This window comes from Plecotus auritus (genome assembly GCF_963455305.1).
Source record: "Plecotus auritus genome assembly, chromosome: 7".
Lineage (NCBI taxonomy): Eukaryota > Metazoa > Chordata > Mammalia > Chiroptera > Vespertilionidae > Plecotus > Plecotus auritus.
Window position 1 is genome coordinate 94,879,569 of NC_137774.1, and position 24,541 is coordinate 94,904,109.

General features: G+C 45.7%; 2 protein-coding genes across 4 annotated transcripts in view; one reads left to right on the forward strand and one right to left on the reverse strand.

The window, feature by feature from the left end:
* Positions 1-9,196, reverse strand: part of BUD31 (BUD31 homolog) — a 12,410-nt gene extending 3,214 nt beyond the window's left edge. The window contains exons 1-3 of one of the 2 annotated variants that reach the window (XM_080679268.1): positions 8,769-8,899; positions 7,356-7,485; positions 6,596-6,717 (exon numbers count right to left, since the gene is read on the reverse strand). In XM_080679268.1, the coding sequence (XP_080535394.1) occupies positions 6,596-6,689 (94 nt within the window). In that variant the 5' untranslated portion in view covers positions 6,690-6,717; positions 7,356-7,485; positions 8,769-8,899. Of the gene's footprint in view, positions 1-6,595; positions 6,718-7,355; positions 7,486-8,768 lie in introns of both variants that reach the window. The other variant, XM_080679267.1, reaches the window with a different exon arrangement.
* PDAP1 (PDGFA associated protein 1) overlaps positions 9,182-24,541 on the forward strand; it is an 18,003-nt gene continuing 2,643 nt past the window's right edge. For both annotated transcript variants that reach the window (XR_013961144.1, XM_080679266.1), the window contains exons 1-5: positions 9,182-9,318; positions 18,514-18,605; positions 19,810-19,920; positions 21,804-21,925; positions 24,005-24,156. Coding sequence is in view for 1 of the 2 variants with exons in the window: in XM_080679266.1 (XP_080535392.1) it covers positions 9,306-9,318; positions 18,514-18,605; positions 19,810-19,920; positions 21,804-21,925; positions 24,005-24,156 (490 nt within the window). In the remaining variant the exon portion in view is untranslated. The remainder of the gene's footprint in view (positions 9,319-18,513; positions 18,606-19,809; positions 19,921-21,803; positions 21,926-24,004; positions 24,157-24,541) is intronic.

The following is a 24,541-nucleotide window of genomic DNA, read 5'->3' on the forward strand; positions in this document are numbered from 1 at the left end:
TGACGCGCACTGGCAATTTAAAAGTAAATGTTGACTCACGCATGCACAATACATATAAAGCTCTCGCTGGCCCCGATCTAGACAGAATAGGAATATTCCTACCTGAACCCCTTTTGGGACATGGTCAGTTATATGTTGCTTTTTCTCGAGTTTGAAGAGCATGTGACGATAAAGTTAAAGTAAATATTTCATCACAAGGAAAATTAGTCAAGCACTCTTAAAGTATTTTTACTCTTAATGTGGTACACAGGGAGATACTAGAATAAGTTTAATCAATTTATCAGTCGTTTTTAATATGTGTTTTTATATCATGTCTTTGTTGTTATATCATGTTATTGTTTATTAATCAATTTATATATTGTTTTCATATACATTTTACTAATTTCCTTTCATCTCTGACATTTCTATTATAGAGAAAGGGTGAATAGCAATATTAAAATATTTCTTCTAGCCGAAACCGGTTTGGCTCAGTGGATAGAGCGTCGGCCTGCGGACTGAAGGGTCCCGGGTTCGATTCCGGTCAAGGGCATGTACCTTGGTTGCGGGCACATCCCCAGTGGGAGGTGTGCAGGAGGCAGCTGATCGATGTTTCTCTCTCATCGATGTTTCTAGTTCTCTATCCCTCTCCCTTCCTCTCTGTAAAATATCAATAAAATATATTTTAAAAAAAATATTTCTTCTAATTAATTTCCTTTCAATGTGCACAAATCTGTGCACTGGGCCACTAGTTCAGTCATAAAAAGGAATGAAGTACTGATACATGCTACAACATAAATGAACCTTTAAAACATTACACTAAATTAAAGAAACTAGTTCCCAAAGCCAACCTACCATATGATTTTATGTCTTTAGAGACGAAAGTGGACTACTGATTGCCTAAAACTAGGAGATGTGCGGGGGGTGGGGGTGGGGGGAGAATGACTACTAAAGGGTATGCATCTTTTTGGGGTGATGAAATGTGAAACTGATGGTGGTGATGGGTTGCCCAACTCTGTGACTATACTAAAAACACCCTTTAGTTGAACACTCTGAAAGGGCAAATTTTACATTACATGATTTATATCTTAATACAGCTATTTTTTAAAAAATAGAATAAGCCACATGATTTAAACAATTATTTTTTTAAATACATTTTTATTGATTTCAGAGTGGAAAGGAGAGGGGGAGAGAGAGATAGAAACACCAATGATGAGAGAGAATCATTGATTGGGTGCATCCTGCACATCCCACACTGGGGATCGAGACTGCAACCCGGGCATGTGCCCTGACCAGGAATTGAACCGTGATCTTCTAGTTCATAGGTTGACGCTCAACGACTGAGCTATGCCGGCCAGGCATAATTATTTTAAACTTAAAATGCCTTTTTAATTACATAAATTAGAAAACAAAAGATTTTGAAAAATAATTCAAATAAAACCTCTGTGAAAACCCTGGTCTTTATCCTTCCAAACCTCTTTCTACAGTCTAATAATTTCTCAACATAATTCTGGGCCCACAGACTGGCATCCTAAACATCTATAGAGTACCTCTAATTTCATTGCCAACCAAAATCCTTTAGGGATAAAAGAAAAATAGAATTGGACTAATCTGAAAGTTCACAGTATGGCAGGCCTGCAGGAAATAACTGCTCCATCTATATATATATAGGATCAGGTAGCAGCTCACACCTGCCACCAGCAATTCTCTTTCTTACAAGTTGATCTTTATCTACCACCTCCTCTTGGTTTTTAGAGCAGAGGAGAAAAGTGAGGAATGGTAAAAAAACAAAACACAAAACAACAACAAACCCATACCTCCATTTCTCCAACTTTGAGGCCATTTTTAAAATCTAGGATTTATAATTCAGCTCAACAAATGGTTTCTTTGATTGAATCAAGATGCAGGTGCTGAGGACATAGCAAAAGCACACCATTTGCTTCATGTGGGGAAAGCCCTGCTCTGGGTGCACAAGATACAGCAGTAGGGAAGACAGAGAAGCCCTGGAGCTGTGTTCCAGGGGAGGAAAGCAGATCAACATCTAGTAGTTAAGTTGTAACAGATGGCAAGTGGGGAAAGGAGGGACTGCCATTTTATATAGATGATGAAAGAAAGCACAAAGGAGATATCTAAACAGAGACTTAAGAAACAAGGGGTCCGGCTGGCATGGCTCAGTGGTTGAGTGTTGACCTTTGAACCAGGAGGTCATGGTCGATCCCCAGTGGGGGGCGTGCAGGAGGCAGCTGATCAATGGTTCTCATCATTGATGTTTCTATCTCTCTCCTTCTCCCTTCCTCTCTGAAATCAATAAAAATCTATAAAAAAAAAAATAAGGGGTGTGGGTGGGCTGGAAGGTGGGCAAAATGGGTGAAGAGGGTCAAAGCGTACAAACTTTCAGTTGTAAGATAAACTAGAGGCCCGATGCACGAAATTCGTGCAAGAGTAGGCCTTCGCAGCCACGGCGGCTCCCTCGATCCCACAGCTACAGCCCCGTCCGGTCTAATTAGCATATTACCCTTTTATTATTATAGATAAGTCCTGAGGATGTAATGTGCAGCACGGTGACTATAGTTAACAATACTGTATTGTACATTGAAAGTTACTGAGAGAGTAGATCTCAAATGTTCTTATCACAAGAAAAAAACTATGTGAAGTAATAGATATTTTGCTAAACTTACTGTGGTAATCATTTTGCAATAAGGTATAAATATGTCAAATCATTGTTGTACCCCTAAAACTAATACAATGTTTTATGTCAATTATATCTAAATTAAAAAAAGAAAGAAAAATGAGGGGCAAATATGCTTGAGAGGCAGAGCTAACAGCAATGCAAAGGCCCTGAGGCAGGACTATACTGGGGATCAAGGAACAGCAGAAAGGCTGGGGGTTGATGAGGCGAGTGAGGGAAAGAAGTAGGTGATGGAGCTCAAGAAAGAGCTGAGGGTGAGAGTGTGTTTGACCTGGAAGGTCACAGAAGGACTTTGGTTTTGCTCTGATAGGGAGGTGAACCACTGCAGGATCCTGAGCAAAGTGATATAATCTGACTGACTTAAAACTCTCACCCTGGCTGCCCTGTGGAGAAGACTGCAGGGAGAGATTGAAGTAAGCCAGATAAGAAGTGAGGGTAGCTTGAATCAGGTAGTGAGGATAGATGAGTTAAAAGGAGCCAGATTTTAGATACATGAATTTTCTAAGATTTCACTATGAACAATTTTAAATATACACAAAAGAAAACAGTTTATTGAACTCCCAAGTACCTATCACCCAGCTTTAGTAACTAAAAGTTAGCTAGTTTAATTTTATCTGGTTTTCTCCACGTTTGCGAGTGGGGAAAGAGGAGTATTTTAAAATTAATCTCAAACATCAAACATCACATTAAAAAATATGTATCTCGCCTGGCAGGTGTAGCTCAGCAGTTGAACGTCGACCTATGAACCAAACGTTCACCAGTTCAATGTTTCTCTCTCAATGATGTTTCTATCTCTCTATACCTCTCGCTAAAATCAATAAAAATATATTTTTAAAAAAGTTTTAAAAATATGTATCTCTACATACTAAAGACCTTAAAAGATATCTGTAATGCCAATATCCCGCCCAACAAAATCAATCATTATCTTTTTTTTAAAAAATATATTTTATTGATTTTTTACAGAGAGGAAGGGAGAGGGATAGAGAACTAGAAACATCGATGAGAGAGAAACATCGATCAGCTGCCTCCTGCACACCCCCTACTGGGGACGTGCCCACAACCAAGGTACATGCCCTTGACCGGAATCGAACCTGGGACCTTTCAGTCCGCAAGCCGATGCTCTATCCACTGAGCCAAACCCGTTTCGGCTCAATCATTATCTTATTAGCATCCCATATTAAATCCATGTTCAATTTTCATCAATTGCCTCAAAAATATCTGTTGACAACTATGTGTCTGAATTAAGATCTAAACAATGTCCAGATGTTGTATTTGGTTCATCTGTCTCAAGTATTGTTTATCTGTAACAGTTTTCCCTCTCTGTTCTGCCACCCTTTGTAGGAATCTGGATGTCTTCGATGTTTGGATAGGAATAAGAGGGAAATCAAGGAAAGCTCCACAGTTTGTGGCCTGAGAAGGGAAGCAACTTTGAGGTGGGTGAATGAGGATTTAGTTCTGGACACGTTAAGTTTGAGATGTTTTTAAGTATCTAAATGGGGGCCATCCAATAGATAGTTGGTGGAGAGTCTAGTGTGGAATCGAGGCTGGAGAACACATTTGGTCACCTGGGTAGAGGTGGCTGGATGAGAACACTGGGGAAAGGTGGGAGCATGACGCCATCCTGGAAGTGGAACCTTCCTATGCTTTTGAATCTTCTCTCAATCTTTTAATCATAGCAGCATCACCTGCATTTTAAAAATCCCTTTTTGGACCCATTTTCACAAGATCATGTGAATATTCTTTTTTTTTTTTTTTAAGAAAAAGAGAGAGAAAAGAGAAAGAAAAACACTGATTGGTTGCCTCCCATATAAACCCCGACCAGTGATCATAAACCTGTAACCCATGTGTGCGCCCAGACTGGGAATCAAACCCACAACCTTTTGGTGTACTGGACGACGCTCCAGTAGACTGAGCCGCTGACCAGGGCAAGATCATGTGGTCATTCTTGGCTATCGTTTTGTACAGGTTCACACACAAAGGGGAAGACAGTTTTCAGTGGGTGACGTGGAGTCTCGTCACTATGAGAATATAAGAAGCCAGAGGTAGGGGACATCATGCCATAGTCTAGACTTATGTTTTTACCTCTTTGCTAATGTCAAAAACTGCCCATTAACTTCAAAATCTGGCAACACTTCTTTTACAGTACTATTATTTAAAAGTCTAATTAAATGTTTATTATGCAAGTGTTGATTATGCTCGATTTTCAACTAGTTTCAAGTCCTTATAAAAACAAAGTTATTTACAAGTCTCAGTTACAGTCCATAGAGAAAATGTCTTTGTCAAATCCCCATAAAACCCTCTGCCACATGTAATTTCTGCCATCTCTGCCCCTCAGTCCCTTTTTTGTGGGGGACTTACAGAGCAACAGTGGCTATACACAAACTTGAGTAATGAGCTAAGAGACATATGAAGAGCTGAGAAGTTGTACTGAGCTAGGAAATACTGGGGACAAAGAGAAAACAGAAATTTCCTTCCTAAGTAACAGTGCCAACTGCTCCAGTAAGTGTGAGTGGTTCTGTTAATGGCCCTCAGATCAAGAGAACAGGGCTGATAATGCCACTGGCTTTGTGCCTCTTTACCAAAGGCCACACATGACCCAGAAACACTGCCACAGACTCCACAGGCAAAATTTGCACTGAAGGCTACAGAATGGAAGCTGGCAGGCTTTGTTTGGCTCCTCCAAAAAATACATTTTTAAGTTTGAATTTTAAATTAGGGGAGTTCACATAAAACAACTGGCTTTCTGGCTTGTCTTGAGGGGGGAAAAATTTAACACATTTGGAAATGCTCAGCCTGTATTTGATATGGTAAAATGGGCTCCAGGTAAGTAGCAACCTCTGCCCCTCTCCAGTGTGCCACATCCCCAGAGCTCCCTCCCTATGGTGCCCAACACTGAAGCCAAGTCTGGTACCACCTGGCATCCACTCTGCTTTCTTTATAGTGGAAGTAGGAGTAAAATGGGAAAGCAAAGACATGCTGAAGGGCAACATGGTTAAATAAAAATGGGAGAAAGAATACTTCTTTTGGAGGTAAAGAAAATCATATAAAAAAAAAAATCATATACTTCTAAATACTCTCCCCCCAAAAGTCATCCCTTAAAAATGGAAGCTTTTTTTCAAGGACTCGTAAAATCTCATATATTACAGCACTTTCCAAGTTCCTTTATTTTGAATAAAAATCTGTTTGGGGAAGAAATCGCTCAGCCCAAAATGATCTTGATTACTTTAAGTTCTGGGTATTTAACAGAGGTTTTGAAAAAAAAAGAAGCAAAGTAATTTAACACTGATTTAGTAATTACTGTTGGAGGTATGACTTCACAATAACAAAGGTTAGATTAGTTACCTCAAAGCTTTAAAAAAAGACCACTTTAAAATATATTTAAAAAAAAAAAAGCAATTTAATAAGTTGTTACACTGTGATCATATAAAGCCAACAGATGCTTGTGACTTATGATAAAATTTCCAAAACAGCACACTACACTGATTCACAAAGTACAGAATCATACTGCATTTAGAGGGAAGTGAAGATGGTGCATTCTGGAAAACTGGTTGATGATGCAGAAACAAAGATGAGGAAAACAGTCAGAAACCCGTAAGAAAAATCTGAATAACAATGTTTCAGAAAAAAGAACAGGATTTTCCAAGTAAATATATTTTGTGTCATTTGAAATATATATCCAATTAAAATAGTAATTATAGATAAACTATTTGATCTATATTCCCTAAAACTTTTATATTAAAATTGGCCCCAAAGTGTTTTTGAAGCCCCTTTCATTAGTGTTATCTTACTTTCTGACACTTATTGCATTCTTATGACTTAGTAAGCAAACAAAACAAATCAATGTCTGGAGGCCACAGTAGTGCCCTCTCTCTTTGCATTTAAGCCTCTCTCTTGGATGCAGCCCACCTGGACAGGAACTCCCCAACTCACCTTCTCTCATCTTTTGATCTAATTCATCCAGTGTTGGTTCAATCAACTCCCAGCCATCTGGGGGAGCTTTCCGGCTTCTTTTGACTTTAGGCATTTTTCCTCACAAGATAATTTGCAAAGATCTAGGAGGGAAAATTAAATAAATTAGTTTCTGACCCTCAGATCACCAAAGGCCTTCACCAGCCTCCACTGTGTACCTTCACTTCACTAATTCTGTTATCTAATCTGTAAAATGGGGATAATAGAACTTAGGGGGTCATTGTGAAGACTTAACTATAACTGCATGTAACATGCCTGGTTTTTAATGTGGTTTTTTTTTTGCTGTTATCATTAACTGACACCAACTACTAGCCGGGCCCTGTACTGGATATTGGGAACATAGAACAAAGAATAAGACACAATCTCTGTCCCTGTAAGGTGACATTCTAGCAAGGAGATAGAAAGTAAAAAGGCAATTACAAAAAGTGTGATAACTGATTGAGGGAGCTGAGAGGATGAGTGTTTAAAAAGGAAAAAGAGCCATGGCCTCTGTGGCTCAGTTGGTTGGAGCCACATCCTGCATACCAGGTCTCGGGTTTGATTCCCGGCCAGGGCACATACCTAGGTTGTGAGTTCAATCCCTGGTCTAGGCACATACAGGAGGCAACCGACCAATTTAAGTCTCTCACATCAAAGTCTCTCTCTCTCTAAAAAAAAAAAAAATATAACAATTTTCTTATTTTTTTAAAAAAGGGAAAAAGGCCATGTAAAACAAAAGTACCTCAAGGCTACTTCCAAAGAATGTAACTGAAAGATCTCTTGTCAGTTACAGGCTCAGGTTCTTTTCTAGCTCTATCAATTACTCTGCGACTTTGGGGAGGTCACATTCCCACTCTGGTACTCAGTCTCATCTGTAAAATGAGGGCAGTGGGTTAGCTGGTTTGTCAACATCTCTTTTTAAACTCAACATACTACATAGAGGCAAATCATGTAAAGCCCATATAATAGTCCAGCCCAAATGTAAATTAGTAAAGAAATAATTTCAAGCCTCATAGCATATACTAAATGGCAAAGAGAACTCAGGTTACCTCTTACCTTTTTTAAAAAAATATATTTTTTACATAGAGGGAGAAGGATAGAGAGTGAGAAACATCGATGAGAGAGAAACAACGATCAGCTGCCTCCTGCACACCCCCTACTGGGATGTGCCTGCAACCAAGGTACATGCCCTTGACCGGAATCGAACCTGGGACCTTTCAGTCTGCAGGCCAACGCTCTATCCACTGAGCCAAACCGGCTAGGGCTACCTCTTACCTTTAAGCATAGCAGATTCTCTTCTCCCAAATTCATTCAGTCCCTCCCTTCTGTCCAGTCCTTCACAGCTTACAAAGTCCCCCTCACCCTACGGCTTCCTTTCATGAATTTCCCCTAACAACCATGCAGGAATTAAACTCCAGAAGGTTTACTAAAGTCAAGGTCGCACAGCTTGGAACTGGCAGCGTATGACTCTGATTGGAAGTTCCGGACTCCCAAATCCGTGATCTTTGCACTTGTTTCCCCTACTACGCTGAAACTGAAGAAGGGTGGAATCTGGTTCCTGCCCCAGCGCCCAACGGCTGGGAGAACAAAGACACGGGAACAACCACTCTGCAGTCACCCAGGGAAATTCGAGGGCCCTGGCCCAGCCTGGGAGTCAAGAGGAGGCCTCTTCAGGGAGGTAACAGGTAGGAGGTACACTAAATCAAGAAGAGGTGTCGGGAGGTATAAGAGAAGTAGTAGCGCTCGGCAGAGGCGGCAAGTGGAAAGACTTTCGGAAGAAAGGAGGGAAGACGATACAACTAGAGTTGGAGGAAAGGTTCATAGAGAAGACAGCATCTGAACCGGGCTTACAAGAACGAACAGATTTTTTTTACAAAAAAAAAAGACCCAAAAAACAAAACACGTTCTTGGCAGAGAAAACAGCGTATGAGTGTGTGTGTGTGGGGGGGGGGGGGTGGAAACAAGAGAACCCCCAAATCTCCCATCCCCTCTGTAGAAAGAGCGAGGCGCCACCTCCTCTCCGTAACTCACCCCCATCTCCAGGGGCCCGAACCCGTCCCAGTCCAGCCGCTCAGAACGCCCTCTAGGCCAGTGCAGACCTCCAATCCCTGGCCCATCTTTACCAAGATACTCGAGAACAGAGAAAAACACCCACCTCTAGTGCTGTCAGTTAGCCGAGCTCTGGCTCCCAAAGAGATGCAAAAGACAGAGGGATATAACAGCAGTCTGCCGCGTAGTAGTCGTCGCTTCTGTCCCGTCCGCTTCCGCTTCCCAGATTATCACTTCAGGATGAGGTCCTCGCGGAGCCCCGCCCCACCTGGCGCAAATATTGCGTCATCTTAGGTGCCCAAAGCCCTGCCTGTAAAGAAAACCAGACCTACCGCTGCTTTTTTGCTCTCACTTTCCGAGGGTTGGCCAGCCGACTCACGCGTCTCTCCAGGCGGGGAGAGTGGGGGCACTGTTGCCCGGCAGTATGCGGACGAGCCTGAACTCAGGCGGCGCGCGGGACAGTCCAGCTCCCTGCAGCTGATTCCCTGAGATAACCAGTTCTCTTGGAGACGGCGGCGGCGGCAGCGCGCAGAGGGGACTGTGCTGGGCGGAAGAAGTCGTGCCCGAGGCATTTCCGGTTCCGGTGTCAGTGTGAGGCGCCGCCGCCGCCGCCGCCGCCCCCGCAGCAGCTGCCAGAGCCGCGATGCCTAAAGGAGGTGAGGAGCGGGCGCGTGAGCCCCGTGGGCCTCGAGGGGCTATCTCAGTCTGGCTCCCGCTGCCCCAGCCCTCGGGCGTCTCAGAGGGCGGCGCAGAGAGAGGATGTCCGTGCCGGCTGAGGGCCAGGCGTAGGCCTCGACGCCGAATTGTCCCGATGGGGAGACTGAGAACCATAGTGGCCTCAAACCACTCCCTCGGGGGTCTGCGGAGACTCGGAGGCTCCGGTTCCTCGCCGACGCAGAAGGCCAGACCTAGGGCGCGCTTCTCCCCGGGGCGGGGGGGGGGCAGGGGGTGGGGCGCGGGTCTGGAGCTTTCTCTATTCTAGGCTCGCCGGAGACTGAGTCACCGTGTCCAGCGCCTGTGCAGGGCCCGCTTGCCTCGTTGTAAAACGTGGGCCCTCTTGGGCTCTGGGCGAAAGAGGCCTGCCTAATGAGACATAAGGTGATGCTCTCTTGAGTCTAGCAGACTCAGCTTTGATTGCTCTACTCAGCAGCGGTTTGATGTGTATCTTTGAGCCAGTCCCTTAACCTCCCTGTGACTTGGTTTCCTCATTTGCAAATAAGGGTTATAATTGTACCTACCTCATAGTATTGATGCGAGGCTTAAACTAGGTAATCCCATGGAGTGCGCATATGTGCCTAGTAAGCTTTAACACTTGTTATTTGTAAACTTTGTCAGTTCCTTGGCCAAGAAGGTAAAGAATCCCTGGCTTCCCAGTACATTGTTCATCCTCCTCCATCCTTTTTTTCCTAAGAGTCAATAGTTCTCGATTTGAAGCCCATCCAGTGGCTTTGGACAGGATATCTACAATTTTCCAGACTGTTCTCATCTGGAACACCTGGCTGATAAAGAAAATTGGAGAGTTGGGATTAGGGGTAATAAAATGATAGAGCACTTGAAGTGTCTAGCTAGCTCCTGGCACAGAACAGATATTCAGTTAATGTTGGCAGCTCATGTGTCATGTTGATTGAAATGTATCAGTCCACAGGAAAATATACTTGGAACTTTATCAAACCTAAATGACTTCCTGACTCTACTTCCAGAGATAATTGGACTTTACAGAGTTTCATCCATTTAAACCTAGGTATCTGCTGGTTTAGTCTGTGGTAGGAAGAGCCACGTCTCCTCTGTGTTCCTTAGTTTCCTGTTATGCACAAGGAGGATGCTAAGTGAGCCCTTCTGACTCCAGAATTCAGGCTCTAGCAGTTCCATTTAATAGATACTTTGAGGCAAGGTTGGAGGGTACAATTAGAAAGTCCTAAATATGAATTCTTGGTTTAATGACATAGCCTTTTGACTTGTGAAAAACTTTATGTATAAACAAGATTTACATTTATTTTTTTTGTTTTGTTTTTAATATTTTTATTGCTTTCAGAGACGAAGGGAGAGGGAGTGAGAGATAGAAACATCAATGATGAGAGAGAATCATGGATCGGCTGCCTCCTGCACGCCCTCTACTGGAGATCGAGCCCACAACCCGGGCATGTGCCCTGACTGGGAATCGAATCCTGACCTCCTGGTTCATAGGTTGATGCTGATCCACTGAGCCACACCGGCCGGGCAGATTTACATTTATTACTTTACATTAATTTGCTTCAAAAGCAAAGCAAAACATGAAAATGTTAAAAGTATCAAAATTCCTCATGAACAAAGAACCAATATTTGTTTCCGTTTAAAAACTGAAGCATTTTTAAAGGCATGAAGAGCTGATAAAAGTTATTGTAGACCAAAATAAGGTCAGCATCCCATAGCCAAGTGTGCAGGATAGAAGCCTATAGTAGCCAATTTTGAGTTGTTACTATTGCCTGGAATATTCAGAGGGCAAGAAAGGGTGTTGGTTTCTTATAATGGCAAGCTTGATCTTTCACAATAGGACTTTCATGAGCATAGACTGAGACACTCCTGGGAACCCAGGTAGTCATTAAAAATGGGTGGTGTACTTTGTAGCAGCCCAATTATGGCTATGCAGCTGCTGTCTAGGAAATTAGGGAGGCCAGTATCTCTGTTGCTGTCTCTGGAGTCCAGAGCAGCTCCGACTGTCTAATATAGATTCTCTGCTATCAGTGAGAGACTCACTGGAAATCAGGTGGACTACAGCTTTCAGGAAAGGTGGGGATGGGTCAAAGCCACAGCTAATCCAGTATCCTCTGGGGCCAGTAGAAGGGCTATAAAACTGGCTGGTGGCTTTAGCAGGGGTCAGTCTATAAAACTGATACTCTTAAATGAACTTTAATTGCTAATCATATATAAATTTTAAATTTTAATTGTTGAGAGTATTATAGATGTTCCTCTTTTTCCCCCCTTGGCTCCCCTCCACCCAGTTTCTGTCCCACCCCAGGCCTTCACCACCCTATTTTCTGTGTCCCATAGGTAATGCATATATGCATGTAAAATTTTTGGTTAATCTCTTCCCACCCCCCTTCCCTCTGAGATTCGTCAGTCTGTTCCATGTTTCTATGCCTCTGATTCTATTTTATTATTAGTTTATTTTTTTCATTAGATTTCTTGTTCATTTATTTTATTTTTAGATTCAATTGCTGCTAGATATATGTGTATTGCCATTTTATTGTTCATAGTTTTAAATTTTTTTCCTTCTTCCTCTTTTTTACATATTTTTATTGATTTCAGAGAGGAAGGGAGAGATAGAAACATCAGTGATGGAGAATCATTGATTGGCTGCCTCCTGCACATCCCCTAGTGAGGATCGAGCCCACAACCCAGGCATGTGCCCTTGACCAGAATTGAACCCGGGACCCTTCAATCTGCAGGCTGATGCTCTATCCACTGAGCCAAACCAGCTAGGGTGTCTTCTTCCTCTTTTTAAAGAATATCCTTCAGCCCGGCTGGCGTGGCTCAGTGGTTGAGCATCAGCCTATGAATCAGGAGGTCACAGTTTGATTCCCCATCAGGGCACATGCCCGGGTTGCGGATCCCCTTTGTGGGGCATATAGGAGGCAGCCAATCAGTGATTCTCATCATTGATGTTTCTCCCTCTTCCTTCCTCTCTCTGAATCAATCCTATATAATAAAACCCTAATATGCAAATCAGTTGAACGGCAGAACAACTGGTCACTATGATGCACAGTGACCACCAGGGAGCAAATGCTCAATGCAGTACCTGCCCCCTGGTGGTCAGTGTGCTCCCACAGGGGGAGTGCCGTTCAGCCAGAAGCCGGGCTCATGGCTGGTGAGCACAGTGGCCATGGCGGGACCCTCTCCTGCCTCCGCTGCAGGCAGCCAGTAAGAAGCAAGGGGTCCTGGACTGTGAGAGGGTACAGGCTGGGCTGAGGGCCCCCCCCACTCTGTGCACGATTTTCGTGCAACGGGCCTCTAGTAAATATATATTTAAAAAACAAAACAAAAAATGAATACCCTTCAACATTTCATATAGTACTGGTTTGGTGATGAACTCCTTTTGCTTTTTCTTGTCTGTGAAGTTGTTTATCTGACCTTCACTTCTAAATGATAGCTTTTCTGGGTAGAGTAATCTTAGTTATAGGTCCTTGCTATTTATCACTTGAATATTTCTTGCCACTCCCTTTTGGCCTGCAAAGTTTCTGTTGAGAAATCAGCTGACAGTCGTATGGGTACTCCCTTGTAGGTAACTAACTGCTTTTCCCTTTCTGCTTTTAAGATTATTTGTCTTTAGCTCTTGGCATTTTAATTATTTTTTTTTAAAGGAATGGGTATTTTATTTTTTATTTTTTTGTTAATCCTCACCCAAGGATATTTTTCCATTGATTTTTAGAGAGAGTGGAAGAGAGAGGGAAAGATAGAAATATCAGTGTGAGAGAAACACTTTGATTGGTTACCTCCTGCACAAGCCCTGACTAGGGCCCAGGCCAGGGAGGAGCCTGCAACGAAGATATGTGCCCTTGACCTGAATCGAACTTGGGACCCTTCGGTCCACAGGCTGATGCTCTGTTCACTAAGCCAAACTGGCTAGGGCTTGGCATTTTTTTTCCTTGCTTTTATGGGGGCAGGGAAGGGGAGCATGGATCAAGGCTGCCCTGGAGGTGGTGGACCTGTTGTGAGGCCGTGGTGGTGGTGGCAGGACGGCGTGGATCCGCACAGCCCTCCCCACAGCTGGTGCACCTCGGAGCCCAGGCCCAACCCTGCCGGGCTCTGGACGCAGCTTTGTCTCCTCCTCCATGCTCTTGGCCGCAGGCTGCCTCCTCCTCTCTGAAACCAACTAACCTGGACTAGGGGTTGGCATTTTAACTATGATGTGTCTTGGTGTGGTCTTCTTTGGGCTCCTCTTGTTTGGGACTCTGTGCTTCCTGGACTTGTAAGTGTATACATGATTTTCAAAAAGTAATCTGAATTAATTTTACAGTATATCTCTATATATAAAAGCCTAAGCACTGTTATGACTGGCCGACTGGTCGCTATGATGTGCACTGGTCAACGTAGGAGCTTCCCCCTGGTGGTCAGTGCACTCCCACAGCCAACCTCCCACATCCCTCCCCCACGCTGGCTAGCCCCGATCTGGACTGGATGAGGGACCCCACCCATGTACGAATTCGTGCACCGGGCCTCTAGTAGGCTAATAATTAGCCTAACATGTCTACCCCTAATAAACCAGCCTAATGATAATAGCGTAAACCTATCAATAGTATTCTTTTCTGATTCTCTACCCCACTACTTATACTCTCCACCCGACTGTTGCCACTTATGATTGTTGCTAGTCAATTTCACCTGGCCAAAGAACCTTAAACGGGAAAAAATTAATATACTAGAAGCCCAGCGTGCACGAAATCGTGTGTAGTTAGGGTCTGTAGGCCTAGCTTGGCCTCCTTCGCTGGCTTCTGCCACCCTGCGATGCTACGTGAAGCTCCCTGCCCTGAGACACTCTGCAATGCTCGCGGACCCTCGACTGCTCCATGAGGCTCCCCCTGCCCCGACACTGCTCCGTGAGGCTCCTCCCGCCCTGCCACTGCTCCGTAAAACTCCCCCCGCCCCGCGACTGTTCCACAAGGCTCCTCCCGCCCAGCCACTGCTCCGCGAAACTCTCCCCCGCCCCACGACTGCTCCGTGAAGCTCCCCTCGCCCTGTGACTGCTCCGCAAAACTCGCTGCTGCCCAGTGACTGCTCCACTAAGCTTGCTGCTGCCCTGCGAAGCAGCCCGCCGCCACCACTCAACAGTCCCCAGTCCCGCCCACCACCACCACCCCCTTCATGGTGAGCGGCTTGGGGGGAAGGGGGGTCCGAGAGGTGCTCCATGCATTTCATGGTGACCGGTCGTCCGTTTGGTCGTGACAGCACCTGGCTCTGTATATATTAGGATTATTATATTCTCCAAATGTTCTTGATCATAACATTTTCAGCTACAGAATTTTATTTTACATCTTATTTGAAGCCACACTAGTTCCCATTCTTTTTTTCTTTTTCTTTTTTTAATATATTTTATTGATTTTTTTACAGAGAGGAAAGGAGAGGTATAGAGAGTTAGAAACATCGATGAGAGAGAAACATCGATTCAGCTGCCTCTTGCACACTCCCTACTGGGGATGTGCCTGCAACCAAGGTATATGCCCTTGACCGGAATCGAACCTGGGACCCTTCAGTCCGCAGGCTGACGCTCTATCCACTGAGCCAAACCGGTTAGGGCTAGTTCCCATTCTTATTACCTACTGAGGGTGGCAAACTGAGTGACTTAATGCATGAATCTATTTCTTATTTTACACTCCATTAGGGTCACTACCTTTACTAATCACATTAACTTACATTCAAAATACTGTAGGCTCACTAAATTTTCTATTGACCCAATATTGAGTTAAACCATTAGTATCTTCTTGAGGTAATACATTATTGTGACTAGTGTACATGATAGCTTTTATAGTAAAGATACCTTTATATGGTCTCCAACTCTGACTGCCAAAAGCACATGTTGAAGCCCCTATTTCCTGTTCTATAGTATTAGCAACTATAATGCTACAGTTAGGATGATACGGAATACTATGAATTACTATATTATTAAATCCTGTTACTAATTTCATAGCATGTCCTTTCTTAATATTACCTTTACTAGAGGCCCGGTGCACGAAATTCGTGCCCTGGAGGGGAGTCCCCCCAGCCTGGCCTGTGCCCTTTCACAGTGTGGGAGCCCCGCGATCGGTCACCCCAAAGAGGTAGGCCCCACCAACCCATCTGAGCCTCCTCGATGGATTGCCCCAAAGAGATAGGCCGGAGCCAGGGGACTCACCTCCATGCCTGGTGGAGCTGCAGGACCCCCGCGCACACAGCGTCAAGCCCCCGCCTGTCTACATGTGCATGCAGCCCTGCCCACCCACGCACACCCGCTGCACACGCAACCTCCTGGTGATCACTCATTACAGCGTGAGGGCGTCATGGCGTGAGGGCGTCACAACTACATAGGCTTTTATTAATAGGACTGGGTATACTATTTCTTTCACCAGGTAAGGGAAGTTTTCTGTCATTATTTCTTCAAATAGGTTTTCAGTGTCTTGCTCTCTCTCTTCTTCTGGCACCCCCATAATGCGAATGTTGGTATGCTTGAAGTTGTCCCAGAGGCTTCTTAACACTATCTTCATATTTTGGGATTTTATTTTTTTCTTTTTGCCCTTCTGATTGGGTGTTTTTTGCTTCCTCATATTCCAAATCCTTGATTGAATTCTCAGAATCCTCTACTTTCCTGTTGAATCCCTGTAAATTATTCTTTATTTCGGTTAGTGTATGCTTAATTTCTGACTGGTCTTTTTTTTATGTCTTTGACATTCTCACTGAGATCCTTGGAAGTCTCACTAAGTTCCTTGAAACTCATTAAGTCTCTTAAAGCTCTCATTAAGATCCTTGAGTAATCTTATAACCATTGCTTTGAACTTGTATCCAGTAGTTTGCTTGCTTTCATTTCTTTCATTTATAACATGTTTCTTTGTCTCCCCATTTTGGCTTCTTCCCTGTGTTTGTTTCTATGTATTAGGTAGAGCTGTTATGTTTCCTGGAATTGGTAGAGTGGCCTTGTGTAGTAGGTGTCCTGTAGGGCCCAGTGTCTCAGCCTCCCCGGTCATCTGAGCTGAGCACTCTAGGTGTGGCCTTGTGTGCACAGTCTTGTTGTAGTTGAGCCTGGGGGGAATTGGCCTCCAGGCCAATTGGCTGTGAGGACCAGCTGCATCTGCAATGGAAGAGCTGCTATGCAGGAGACACCTCTGTGGAGAAGGACTTCCTTCAGTGGGGTTTTGATGCTCACTGAGTGTGCCCCTTGAGTATGTCGCTGTTGGATGTGTAGAATTGTAATCTGATATGGTCTGAAGCTGTCCACCGGGTCACTGGCTGGGGCCACCTGGCAGGAGCTACAGTGAGATCTGCAGATGGCTGCTATTTGTATTGGGCTAGGAAGTGCTCAGGCTGAGGTCCAGCTCTGAGGCAAGGCAGGCTGGTGCTAGTGCTGGGTCTTGGGCCTTTTATTGATAGGTTTGGGGTAAGCTGCCCCCAGCTGCTGCTTGTTTAAGAGAATTTAGCAAAGTTTGGAGCCTGAGCCCTGACAGGCCATTCATATGGAAAAGCAACTGAAACAGCTTGGGTGGGGGCTGCAAATTGGATGGGGCAGGGTCTCAGGGAATCATCAAGGTGGAGCAAACAGTGTGTTCCAGGCTGATGGAGACTCAGATATGGCTGCCAGTCAGCTCTGCGATGGGGGAGGTTCCAGCACAGGAGCAGTGACCCCTGCAAGCACCCCTGTCTAGGAGAAAGCTGCTCCCAAGTTTCTGCCCCCATGCCAGACAGTCCAGTTTTTCCCTGTATGTTCCTGGTCCCCCAAAGCCGCTGCCCAGTGCTGGAGTTTAGAGGATTTGGGACCCCGTAAGTTTATGTGCAGCCCCTTTAAGGGGAACACCTGGGACTCCAGCAGCCTCCATGTCACTCAGCAATAATCCCCCACTAGTTTTTACAGCCTGAAGTTATAGGGACTTACCTTCCCAGCTCTGGAACCCTGGGCTAGGGGTCTGGTGTGGGCTGGGACCCCCTGCTTCTCACGGGAGGCCTTGGAGATACCCCTCCCAATTAAAGAAATATCACATGTGGGTGTCAGACCAGCCTGTTCCACGCCTTCACCCCTTCTACCAGTCTCAATGCGCTTTCTTCTTTACTTCTCTAGTTGTAGGACTTCCATGCAGTTGGATTTCAGGTGGTTCTGAATGATGGTTGTTTTGTATTTTAGTTGTAATTTTGATGTAGTTGTGGGACACGGTGATTACCAGGGTTTACCTACACTGCCATCTTGGTTCTCCTGCTAGTCATATTTTAACACTTAGATGGTAGTCAGGTTTATTTTCAACTTTAACTATGTTTCTTACTACAAGTACAAGAAAGTTTTCTCCAATAGGTTTTAAGTTTTCTCTTTCTATCATACCACTTAGATGAAGTACCTTGTATTCCCTAGCATCTGTGGTAAATCACCTATGTGGTGGCTTTGTCTTTCCCCTCAATACTATATGTTAGAGAAAAAGGTGACAATCACAAGAAACATTTTTATAGTGCTTATCCCATGCCAGGCACTGTCCCAACAGCTTTACATATGTTAAATCCATCTTCATGACAACCCTATGAGGTAGGTAGGGACACAGATGAAGAAGCCGAGATTCTTAGAAGTTAAATGCCCAAAATTATAAAGTTAGTAAGTGGTAGAGCTGAGATTTGAACCCCAGGGTTGGATTGCAGCATTTGTGCTCTTCACCACTCTGTTTTGATCTTAAGTCTTTTTGTCTATAAAACAGGACCAGTTGTGGCTCCTGCACCATAAGTTTGTTCTGAGGATCAAATGAGTTCATGGAGGTCACAGAACATGCAAGTAAAAAGAACTGTGGTGACTGCAAGGATGTGTTTCATGTTCTCATAATTGCATCTATCTATGTTTGGATTCTAAGGGACCAGGTGACTTAGCCAGTCACTACATGCAGTATGCTCTCCCCCATATCCTCCCCTCAGGTCTTGTTTGTGGGAGCCTGCATCCAGCACATAGTTTAGTGCTGCATCAGGTGGTCACATGTTGCCTCTTTTTTTCCTTTGAATATATGAGGATGGGGGAAGTATAGGTTTGGGTTGTGTTTGGTGAGGAACAGGTGAGGTCTTCAATCTCTGATGAGAGTGCCTCAAGCAGGACACAGCTCTCTGGGGCTCAGCAATCAAGGAAGCCGCTTCCCTCCTGTCTTCCTAAATTGCCAATCCTCTTGCAGGGAGAAAGGGAGGCCACAAAGGCCGGGCACGGCAATACACGAGCCCCGAGGAGATTGACGCACAGCTCCAAGCTGAAAAGCAGAAGGCCAGGGTGAGTACATTGTGTCCCAGGGTGGTGCTCTGCCTCTGGCACCCAGATAGTCCTGGCAAGGACTATCCATTCTCAGGAAGAAGCCTACACCTGGAATCTGGGGGAGCAGCAAGGAGCAGCCATGAGTCTCAGAACAACCAATGCTGGCCACCCTCTGATTGGATCAATTAGAACTTTGTTCAGTCAGCAACGGTTGCCTTAGTGAGTCTCTGTTCTTGTTCCTGTGTTCCCAACTTCCAGGGGTCTCTCCCTTTGCCAGGCTCTAGGGTGAGCTCCCAGCACCACCCCTTGTCTGTTCCAGCCATACAGGACTACTTGCCAAACCCAGCATAATATGATGCCCTGCCTTCCCATACCCCTACCAGGCAAAGTAACATTTGTTCCCCAGACCTTGCTCAATGTCACCTCTTCTGTGACTCTCACTGGTGCTACCCACCCTTCCCTCTCCAGTGCAAGCTTAGTAGTTAGCTCTACTTTGCTTTTTCCAGACAACTTACAGGAAACAAAGTATGTTTCTGTCGTTGTTGTTCCTGTCCCCTACCACACCATTAGAGTCTCATCTGCATAAGGGCTGAAGGAAGCACAGTCAGGTTAGGGTAGAGAGACCGGGGTACAGGGAAGGAGGAGGGCCTGCCTTGTGAGGGGGCTGGCAGCTGAGCATGACCTTGGAGAATATGTACAGGTTTTGTAAGGGATCTCTTTGGTGGGGAGGCAAGAAAAGTGGAGGAAATCGGTGTGCCAGGGCGTTGTCTTGGGAAGCTGGTGTAGCAGGGCATCACTGCCACTGATTGTGGGAGTGGAAAGCAGGGGAGGACTTGCCCAATAAAAATGAGTATGATTTGGCAGCTGAGGAAGCAGAAGAGGAGCTGAACAGTACTAGCACCACAGCTGAGTCCTTCTGACCTTGGGAGATGAGGTACCTAGCCTGGGAGAAGGGGAACAGGGTCTTTATGGCTGTGTGAGGGGCTTGCTGGACTGTGGGAATGACTTCCAAGCTGCAGAGTCTAGTGGATAGGCTGCTTCTGACCCAGGTCCCCCCGGGGGACCAGGATCTTGGAGTAGGAGCCTTGTCATCCTTGATCTCAGCCTTCTCAATGTCCACAGTTTAGATGTAGTTGGGGCGGGGGGAGGGGTGTGTGTGTGTGATAGTCTTGGGGTTTTGTTTTGCATTTTTAATTCTGTAGGTTGTCCATTCCTGAAATAGGAAGAAGAGGAACAAGGAGAAGAAGATGGAGATGGGGCTGCAGGTGACCCCAAAAAGGAGAAGAAATCACTAGACTCAGATGAGAGTGAGGATGAAGAAGATGATTACCAGGTACTAAGCTTGGTGGGGGCCTGAGACCTGAACTCATTCATTCAACTAACATTTATCAAGTGCCTGTTGATCACCAGTCCCAATGGTAGATGCAGACAGAGTCCTTGCTCTTAAGGGTTTACATAACGATGTTTTTGTCAAAGATAGACCACATATATGATGGTGGTCCCATAAGATTATAATGGAGCTGAAAATTTCCTGTCATCTAGTGACATCATAGCCGTCGTAACATTGTGGTATAATGCATTACTCATGAAATGTATGGTGATGCAAGCATACTCTAATGTTCGAACAATGGCGAAATCGCCTACTGATGTATTTTTTAGTATGTATCACTGTTAAGGGGCACATGATTGTATGGACAATAGGGAAGTAAATGAACGGTGTAATTTCAAGTAGTGAGAAGTATTACAGATAAAATGGACTGTGATCAAGGATACTGGGAGTAGTGTGTGGTAAGGTTTCTTTTAAACTGAGATCTCAAACAAGATGGAACTGGCCGTGCAGAGCAGTCGAGGCAGCCAGATTAGTAAGCAAAGTTCCTGGGGTGGAACCACCTGATCATGTTTAAAAAATAGGAGGTTGGTGGGACTGTGACTTGGTGGATAAAGGGTAGAGTGGTTAGGGATGAAGGAGGAAAGGTTGACAAGGGCAGCTCTGGTATGGCTTTTGAAGGGGTTTGGGTTTCACTGTAGGTGGGCAGTGGGCAGCTGGTGGAGGTCTCGAAGTTGGAGAGAGAGAGGACCAGATTTGCTTTTTAAAAGATTGTTTTGGCTGCTCTGCAAAGAGTGAATTGTGGGCTGTTGAGTTTGGGAAGCAGTGAGATGTTGGTAGGTATCCAGACAAGAATTTGTGGTTTATATTAGGGTGGTGGCAATGGCAGTGCAGAAAAGTGGGCATATTCAAGCCATATTTTAGAGATAGACTTAGTGAGGTTTGTTGAGGGTTGGGTGAGGGGGCTGAGGTAAGAAGGAATAAGGCCGTGCTTAGGGTTCTGGGGAGGAGCAGGATGGGTTGGGGGTGAATCTTAAGTTCTGTTTTAGACACATTAAGTTTGTGATATCAGTTATCCAAATTGAGGTGCATAGATGTAGCCAGATTGGATATAGGTATCTGCAGCTCTGTATAGTGGTCAGATTGACTGGTGTTTAGAAGCTGCCTTTCCGGTCACTTTATTAAAGAGAAAGATGGGGTTGGCAGGGTCTGATACTTTGACCAAATGTATTACATTGAGAACTTGTGCTTTCATTTCTTTTTGAACTTCTCTGGGATGTGGGAGGTTCAGGCTCCAGGTTCTTGGGCCAGCATTCAAAACTCATAGGCTGTGATCTGATGGCTAAAGTCATATTTCCCTCCTATCAGCTTAGATGACTAGGAATTAGAATTGGTCCTGAGACCATCATTGGCCCACCGTACTCTGGGGATCCAGCATTGTATGTTGTAGTCAGGCGTGAGAGTCCATGGAAAACAGCTTTTGGAGTCTGAACTTAAAGTGGAGGAGTAGTGAGTGCTCTGTGCTGGGCGATTTTGATTTGGGCTTGGGTTCACATCTCATCTATTGTCTACTTATTGGTTGGCTTTAGGCAAGTTATTTAATCCTGTGCCTCCATTTTGTCAACTTTGAAAGTGGGATAATAATCCCTGGCTGCTGGAACTTAGCATAGGTTGGGCTCTAAGTCATATGCACTCGTTCTCCTGTACCTCCCATGCTGGTACTGGTAAAGACAATCCTCTGAGGTTTTGGGCCAAGCATCTGGGGTGGGCTGGGGTGGAACAGGAGTTTATCCCCATCCAGATGGGCTGTTGGGAGATGTTGGAAGTGGCCTTCAGGGGCTCTGCAGGACCTAAACTTCTCCAACAGCCAGCTTCTTGTCCTATCTTAGCAAAAGCGCAAAGGTGTGGAAGGCCTTATCGACATCGAGAACCCCAACCGAGTGGCACAGACAACCAAAAAAGTCACACAACTGGACTTGGATGGGCCCAAGGAGCTTTCAAGGAGAGAACGGTAACCTCTGCTGCTGGGCCTGGTGACCTGAGCACACAGGCCAGGGGCTGACCTGTGGGGGCTGAGGCACCCACCTCCACTGAGGCCCCCGCTTCCTGGGCTCTGAGATCTCCAGTGGCTTCAGCTATGGTGTTGATCTCTGTTTCATCTCATTCCCTAAAGGCTCTCTAGAGCAGCGGTCGCCAACTGGTGGTCCACAGACCACTGGTAGTCCATAAGGTCCGAAAGGTTGGTGACCGCTGCTCTAGAAGCTTCTCCACAAAACATAAAAGCAGAATTTTAAAATTCACCAATAGAAACAGGAGAGCAGATTCAGACCTGAGTTTTGCACTTGAATTAATCCCCCGGGTTACAGAGGGTTTTGCTATAGTTCCTGCTTCCATTCCACCCCAGTCCAGGGACACTTCCCTTATCCTGATCTCATCATTCCTGGCCTGTATCCATCTGTAATGTTATGGCTATGAGATGAGGGGGGGGATTTGGGGCCTGTGGAGTCCAGAAGACAGCACAGTGCAGGGAGATCCACTGGCTGCCCAGCCCTCTCCAAGTCTTAGGTGAAAATGGAGCAGCAGATAGTTTCCTTATAGATTGTGTGAGGATCATAGTCAAGTACCAAGGTGCCCTGCACACGGCCAGTTTTCCATAAGCAGTAACCTGGCTTTTGATGGCTGCCAGGTGACATCAAGGGCCTTATAAGAGATTGAAGGTCGTTAGGGAAAGCTGCCCTGTCTTTTCTTCTGACTAGGCTGCTGGGATTTAAATCCACCTCCCTGTGCTGGCTCCTTGAGGGGTCTGTGAAAATCCCACGAGGAAGGGGTCTATGAAAACCCATGAGGAAGGTCCACAAGCTTGGGTGTGATTAGAGGCTTTGATGGACTCTACTCCTCCAATAGATTCCTTCTCACCAGTGAAAAGGGATCCTGTTGCTGCTCCTGCCTTTTGGGTTGCAGAGTGAAAGCCATAAAGACCTGCACCATGCCTGGCACTTAGCCTTCACTGAGGAGGCCCTGAGAGCCTTCAGGCAACCTTGCTTATCATTCCAGATGCCTCCATGACCCCCTCCTCCCTCCTACTGTAGGCTGACAGGTATTCCTGTCTCATCTTTTTAGTAAGTGTTTTGTCCAGAGTCTTCTGGATGAGACATCTGCACATCCAACTTTGATTGCTGGGGGTTTTTCCCTCCCCTCTGGCCATGCCCCATGCCTTATTTTTCATTACTCCCCAGCCCTGTGTGCTATGAGTCCTATGGGATGCCCAGTCTCTCCCTTCCCCCACCTCCTGCCAGGCGGGACTTCTCTGCCACCTCCAAAATCGGCTCTTCCAAGAACCTGGTGTAAATGAGACACTCTAATCTCACACCGGGACAGGTGCCCATTCCAGTTCAAAATCTCAGGCTTGGGAAGAAGATCCTCTAAGGGAACTTAATGACCCTCCCCTCTCTCTACTTATGGTGTTGGTGGCTGTCACCTTTGTCCCATGGGAGTCCAGCTCATATTCACACCCCTATTAATGGGGGCTCACCCCCCTTGGAGATAGCCTCATGCACATCTGAGCTGCACTGATTGAGTGTGCCTGGTTCCCATCCATGGCCATTTGGTTCACTCCTTTCTCCACCCCTTATAGAATGTGGTTTCTATTGCCTTCCTCCTCCTGGTCATCTTCTGTGGACACAGTTCACTTGGTTTTGGTTCTCCTTTCTCACTGTGGACTTCAGATCCTAGTCAGCCACACCCTGCCCACTACTCACCACCCCAGCCAGACATGGTCCATATTGTGTTAAGGCTTTCCCAAGGTCACAGGCCCTGAGCCTACCCGTTTATCCTGTGTTTTCCATCTGAGGAGGCTGAGTACATAACTTGAGCTTCCCCCAACCCCTTGAGCCTGCCATGCAGAGGTCCAGACTAGTCCCTCTGCGTGTTTTGTTTGGTGAGTGTCCATCAGGGAGGGGCACATGGAGCCAGGGGGCCCTCCACCACTTGGGCCTAGGCCTGAGTACTTGGCCATTTTTCTGGTTCCCACATCCACCTCAGCTGATAATGGTGGGGAGATGTCCCCTGTGACACTATTTTATCCAAACAGAGAAGAAATTGAGAAGCAGAAAGCAAAAGAGCGTTACATGAAAATGCATTTAGCTGGGAAAACAGAGCAAGCCAAAGCTGACCTTGCCCGGCTGGCAATTATCCGAAAACAGCGGGAAGAAGCCGCCAAGAAGAAAGAAGAAGAAAGGAAAGGTAACTCCCGAGTCACTGTAGCACTGCCTGACTGGTTCTGGGCATAAACCCTGCACTTCATTGTCCTTGTTGTGAAATGGGGTGGGGTCAGGTTGTTTGGTAGAGGCCCACCCTGTGTGTATGCACCTTTCTCACTGATAGGTGGAAGTGGGAGTTCCTAATCCCTCCCCACCAGGGTGCTGGGAGGGTCCCACAGCAGCATAGGGTTAAATATGGGTTTGAACTTCAGCAGAGCACTGTCTGTGGCATCTGAGAGAGGCCTCAGGGATATATCAAGTGCAGATCTTCGAGTTTGGAAGGTCCCACCAAGGTCTGGTGCCTTGTGTGGCTGGGGGAGCTGTCTGGGATAACCACTGTCTGTGTGAGGGGTTTGGGGAGGTGGGGC